Consider the following 6,761-nt stretch of genomic DNA (forward strand, 5'->3'; position numbering starts at 1 on the left):
ATTTACATTTCTAATATGGTTTTGTGTTTTCTTCATTATGTGATATCAATTAACTAATTAATTAATTAAAAAGTAAAATTATAGATTTTGCTTTTGTTTTCAGGGTGAGCCTTCAAAGGAAACAACAACAGGTAAATCAACTTATTGGTTTAATTCTACCCTTGTTTGATGATCGGAGAATGAATGAGATGACATGAAATGGGTAGAAAGAAAAGGAATGCAATATTGTTTGAGCAGTTTATGAGGTTCCTAATAATGGTGATGGGGTTGAGATGAAGTTCCTTTCCTCTTTCCCCTAGAGAGAAGGAGAGAAAGAGAGAGAGAGAGAGAGAGAGAGAGACACACACACACAGTTGAGCTCACACTGCTTCTGCCTCCTCTAGTAGATTGAGGTAGAAAGTAAGTCAGGACAGAAACGTGTGTGTGTGTGTGTGTGTGTGTGTGTGTGTTGTTATACTTTGGGATGGTTCTGTTTTGCTAATTAAACACACACATTATATATTTGGTCTTCACTTCAGCTTTATTATTATTATTATTTTAGTTTCTTTGTCCAAGCTCTTTTGGCACACATCCTGTGACCTCTTCAGCAACTCTTTGTCCCATGTGCCTCTTCTTCTACTTATTCCATTTTGTCTTTCTATGATAATTGGAAAAATATGACCATCCCCAAGTATAACAATATTTGTTTCAACACAATCTCACAACAAGAATCTTGCAGGAACCACTTGGTGAGAGCCTCAGAACAAATTTGTGGCTGGTGCGAAGTCCCAGCCAGGCCTAGGATGACATGGTGTTGGAAAAGGGTGGTTGACAAGGCCATTAGAGCCAAAAAACAGGCTTGGAAGGACTAGAAGGGTAATGGCAGCAAGGAGTTATAGAAGGATATCAGACAGCTAGAAGAGAAGCTAGGAAGCAGATATACTTAGCAGAAAGGAAGAAGTTTGCCAGTGTCTTACAGCATCAGGACCAGATGCTTGAAGTGTTTCAGCTTGCAAGATAGTGTGCCAGGAAAAATTGTGATGTTGTGGGAGAGAAGTGTGTTCACATGGATGGTTGTTCACTTGCAGTTAGTGACTCTGCAAAGAAAGAGGCTTGGAAGTGCCACTATGAAAGGCTACTAAATGTAGAGAACGCATGGGAGAAGGAGAGTTTGCCTAAACTGGATCCGACAGAGGGACCAGCAATCCAAATAGACAATAGCATGGTAGATAAAGCCATGAAGGTTAAGAAGATCAGGAAGGCCCCTGGCATATCCATCAGGAATCACTGCTGAGATGCTTAAAAAATCTGGTGGTGTGAGGTATGGTCTAGTTACCCATATAGTAAATCAGGTTATACATGAGGGGGTCATACCCAATGACTGGTGTAGAAACATCATAGTCAACTGCTACAGAGGTAAAGGTGATGCCTTAGACAGAAATAATTATAGAGGTATCAAACTGGTAAATCAGGCAATGAAAGTTACAGAGAGAGTCATAACCCAACTAATTAGGAAGAGAGTTAGTCTAAATGCGATGCAGTTTGGTTGTGTGTCAGGGAGAAGCACCACTGATACTATATTTATGGTAATATAGCTGCAAGAGAAGTACCTAACCAAAGATAAACCTCTATACCTGGCTTTTGTTGACATGAAGAAAGCCTTTGACAGGGTCACCCAATCACTTATTTGGTCAATGTGGAAACTAGGGATAGATAGGGGGTTGGTGAGAGCTGTACAAGCCATTTACAGGGATGCTATCAGTAAGGTATATTCAGTTGGCAATGAATATAGCAATGAGTTTAGGGTATAGGTAGTGGTTCACCAAGGATCATCATCATCCTCCAGGCAATAACAGAAATTTCAGATAAGCTGCCTCTGGGAGCTCTTCTATGCTGATGACCTTGTTCTCATAGCTGAATCACTTTCAGATCTAGAGAAGAAATTTCAAGCGCAGAAGCAAGGTCTAGAATCAAAGAGCCTTAGAGTTAATCTAGCAAAAAGCAAAGTCTTAGTAAATAGGAAAGCAGACAAATCACAAATCCCCTCAAGTAGATGGCCCTGCTCAATCTGTAGAAAAGGTGTAGTTAGAAACTCCATAAGATGTATCCAGTATAAACTATGGACACATAAGAAGTGCAGCAATAGAAGAGGAAGGTTAACAGGGAAAATAGTTTTTGTGTGTGGAAGGTGCAGAGGTATGATAAACACTAGACATGTACAGAAAATAGACTCCATCAAATGTGAGTGGGGTAAGCTAGAGGTAGTTCACAGCTTCTGTTATCTAGGTGACCAAGTCAGTAGTGGAAGTGGATGCTCTGAGAGTATAGCTGCTAGAATAAGAATAGGCTGGGCAAAGTTCAGAGAGCTCCTACTTCTGTTGACAACAAAGGGCCTCTCCCTTACACCTTATAGTAGCGGTTTCTTCAGACATTGATAAAATTCAGTTGATGTCATTACTGTGGCTTTAGATGCATCTATGTAACTCTATGCTTATATTTGTTTAGAAAGAAGATGTTTATAATGGAGAAGTTTCTTGTTTAAACTAATTTCAGCAATATTTAAAAAAATCATTTTTATTTACCTTGTAGTGACTGTTCCCTATGGGCCAGACACCATTCTCTATACCACTTCTAGTATTGAAATCTCCAAGCAAGCGGAGGATTTCTGACGGCAGTTGCCATCTAGTTTATCAATCATTCTATAAAACGGTTTTGTTTTTGGCTCTTAATGTTCCAAGTTGAAATCCCTCCAGCATCAACTTTACTTCTTATCCCAAAAGAGGCAATACAATGAAGGACCAGTCTAGTACTGGGGTTCATGGCATTGACTAACACTGTCTCAAAATTACTGGCCTTGTACCCAAATTAGAAACAATATTTAATGTATTTTACTGTTTTAATGCTAAGAAGGGTGTCTAGAAGTACTGTTGTCTCAGTTAAAGTAATCTATGGAGCCTTCTAAGCACTGAAAAGAATTTATTTTACTTGTATTCTGACTACTACTAGTCCAGTACATCTACCACAAAGAGTCTTTGTTCACTGTCAACCTCTCTTAGTTTCCAGTACTCCCTTTGTGTACCCATAGTTTCCATTGAGTACACTATATGGAGTTCCTGTCTATTTCTTTTCTGTATATCAAGCATGGCCATTTCCCAAATGGCACCAGGGTCCTGTCGTTTTCTACTTTTTAAAGATCTTTGGATGTTGAGTTTCATGGATACAACAAGTGACTGAGACTGTTGGTGATTTACAGTGCTTGAGACATGTCAAGCTTAGTGAAATTGTAGTCGTGCCCAGTGCTGGTGACACGTAAAAGGCACCTGTGCTAGTGACACGTAAAAGGCACCCATGCCAGTGACACATAAAAGGCACCTGTGCCGGTGACACATTAAAGGCACCCATGCCAGTGACACATAAGAAATACTTGGTACACTCTGTGGTGTGGTTGGTGTTAGGAAGGGCATCCAGCTGTAAAAACCAAGCCAAGACAGACTGGAGCCAGCATGGAAAATAGATGTTAAATGATGATGATGATAATGATTTACACATTTACTTTGGGGCCTCTCAATTTTGGGTTTTGTTTCTACATCTGGAATTTCTTCTTGAAGCTTTCCAGGACTAAGTCATTGGTATTCCCACAGGCAGCAGACCTTAACCCTTTAACATTCAGTTTAATCTGTCAAATGTAATGTGTATTTATTCACATTGTCTTGAAATAATCTTGCATTATGTTGTAGCTTTGAGATTTTAATGATATAGTTGTTTATTTTTAGAATGACATTGAAGGGTAGGTGTGAGAAACCAGATCTGGCTGGTTTGAACATTAAACAGAATATTTGAGTTGGATATTGCTTGTTTAAATACTTAGGAGTTTAAACTTCTTTGTAAAGAGCTAGGGAAACTATAAGGGATAGGGCAAGGCTGAAAACCGAGCCTTGATAGACATCTAGCTTCACACTAAACTCCTAGCTGAACTTATTGGCAACTCTCACTTTGCTGACTGTATCTCTGTACATGGCTTGCATTGTTCTCAGAATTCAATTGTCTACACCTAGTTTTCCAAACTACTGATCAAGGTACTCCATTAAAAGCCACTGTTTCAAGATAGGTTGTGTTTCTATTTCTAGAATTTCTTCTTCTAGTCTTCTACGAACTCTGCCATAATAACTAGGTTATCAGCTTATTAGGAGTTCCCATGAACAGTATCAAACATAAAACAATGATGCAAGCTACCTTATCATTGTGTGATATCTGATCTTTAATAGAACCATATGAATTATCTAATCATTTTGATATCCAATTATATTGAATAATATTGTTTGCAGACACTATAGCTGATATTTTCTGTTGTTATCTCCTCATTTAATCCACAGATAGTTTTGTAGTCAGTGATGGAGAAGCAAGAGACACTGAAGAAGATGACAATGAAAGGCAGGATGCTCTTGAAGATAAACCAGAAGGTGATGAACTTTCTGTTAGTGACAACATTAATGGTGAGGATGATGATATAACTAAATCTGCAGAACAAAATGAGGTTGACAGTGTTACTAGAGATGTTGATAATGTGGATAGTGCAGACAATGTTAGTGCTGTAGATGACACTGCAGCTGGAGATGATATTCCTGCTGATGGTGATAATGCTGCTGTCACAGATGAAGTTAATGCTGAAGATGATTTAGATGATGAAGAAGTGGAAGAAGACGATGAATCCAAAGTTAAAAAGTCTTCCTTTGAATATTCATCAGAATTTACCTCAACTGGTGCTGAATATAGTTTTGCTACCACAAAGACGGAGGATGAAAATTACCAACTTGTCAGCTGGCTGAAAAAGGTATTCAGTGAGATTGATGACATCACCAAATCCCAAGAAAATTTTTGGCAGGAGAAGATGGCAGCTTCATTAGACAAGTTTTCAGAATCTAAAGAATCATCAGAGAGTAAGTAGGACATTTTTGTTTTGTTTCTTAATTTAAAAAAATTTTTTTTTAATTTTATCCAATCCAGTCAAGAAAAAAAATCCAAAGCAGTGAAAAAGAATAGTCAGAAATAGTGATCTGCTTCTATAATTGATGTGTTATATTAACCAGAAGTTGTGTATATATTTGGGGGTGCTGAAAAGTTCCTAGCTTTAAGAGTATTGCAAAAGGTGTGGTTGGAGGTTCAAACTTCTGAGTTCTTTTACAGGGCTTAGAAGTACTGAAGAACAACTGCAATAAATGTGTGAATCTGAGGGGGAAACATGTTGAATAAAATTATAATTAACTGATCCTCCTGTATTTTCTTTTACCCAAAGCCAGGAACTTTTCAGCACCCGCTCATAGGTGTCTGTGTATATGTGCATGTTCATATATATATATATATACATCATCATCATCATCATCATCATCATCATCATCATCATCATTTAACGTCCGTTTTCCATGCTGGCATGGGTTGGACGGTTTGACTGAGGTCTGGAGAGCCAGCGGCTGCGCCAGGCTCCAATCTGATCTGGCAATGTAGCCCTTCCTAATGCCAATCACTCTGAGAGTGTAGTGGGTGCTTTTTTACATGCCACCAGCACAAGAGCCAGTCAGGGGGTACTGGCATCGGCCACGATCAGTTGGTGCTTTTTACGTGCCACCAGCATGGGAGCCAGTCATGTGGGCCTGGCATCGACCACATTCAGATGGTGCTTTTTACGGCATGGGAGCCAGTCAGGGGTCACTGGCCACAGCTACGATATTGGTTTTAATTGACTCTACAGGTCTTCTCAAGCATATCATATTGCCTGATGCATCAGGAGTATTCTTAACAGGTCTGGACATGTTGCGATCTCATTTTAGTTTCCAGGTCTTCTCAATCACAGCGTATCTCCAAAGGTCCTGGGCTGCTGTCATTGCCTCTGTGAGGCCCAATCTTCGAAGGTCATGCTTCACCACCTCATCTCACGTCTTTCTGGGTCTACCTCTTCCACAGGTTCCTTCTACAGTTAGGGAGTGGCACTTCCTCACACAGTTGTCTTCATTCATATGTAACACATGACCATACCAGTGCAGACACCTCTCTTGCACACCACATTTGATGCTTCTTATGCCCAAATTTTCTCTTGGGGGACTTACACTATGTTGTGTAAGCATGCTGACATAACATATCCAGTAGATCATATTAGCTTCATTTCTTTCAAGCCTATGCATGTCCTTAGCATTCCTGGCCCATGTTTCACTGCCATGTAGCATGGCAGTTCACACTACCTTTCACCCTGAGCGAGAGGCCCTTAGTTGCTAGCAGAGGTAGGAGCTCCCTGAACTTTGCCCCGACTATTCTTACTATAGTCGCTACACTGTCAGAGCAGCTACCCCCACTACAGACTTGGTTGCCTAGGTAGCGGAAACTATTACTTACTTCTAGCTTCTCCCCCTGGCATGTGATGGAATCTGTTGTCTGTACATCTTCAGTGTTTATTGCCCCTGTGCATCTGCCACACACAAAAACTATTTTCCCGGTTAACCTTCCTTTGATATTGCTGCACCTTTTATGTGTCCATAGCTTACACTAGGTACATCGTACGGAATTTCTACCCACGCCTTTTCTACAGGGCCATCTACCTGAAAGGGGTTGTGATTTGTTTGCCTTCCTACTTACTAAGACTTTGGTTTTTGCTAGGTTAACCCTAAGGCCCTTCGATTCTAGATGTTGCTTCCACACCCTAAACTTCATCTCCAGTTCTGGCAGTGACTCAGCTATTAGAGCAAGGTCATCAGCATATAGGAGCTCCCAGGGGCATCCTGTCTTGAATTCCT

General features: G+C 40.1%; 1 protein-coding gene across 1 annotated transcript in view; it reads left to right on the forward strand.

The window, feature by feature from the left end:
* The window catches only part of LOC106877388 (EF-hand calcium-binding domain-containing protein 5), a 207,420-nt gene that overhangs the window by 78,660 nt on the left and 121,999 nt on the right, over window positions 1–6,761 (forward strand). The window contains exons 8-9 of the mRNA XM_052976829.1: window positions 104–131; window positions 4,353–4,916. Coding sequence (XP_052832789.1) covers window positions 104–131; window positions 4,353–4,916 — 592 coding nt within the window. The remainder of the gene's footprint in view (window positions 1–103; window positions 132–4,352; window positions 4,917–6,761) is intronic.

This window comes from Octopus bimaculoides, chromosome 25 (genome assembly GCF_001194135.2).
Source record: "Octopus bimaculoides isolate UCB-OBI-ISO-001 chromosome 25, ASM119413v2, whole genome shotgun sequence".
Taxonomy (NCBI): Eukaryota; Metazoa; Mollusca; class Cephalopoda; order Octopoda; family Octopodidae; genus Octopus; species Octopus bimaculoides.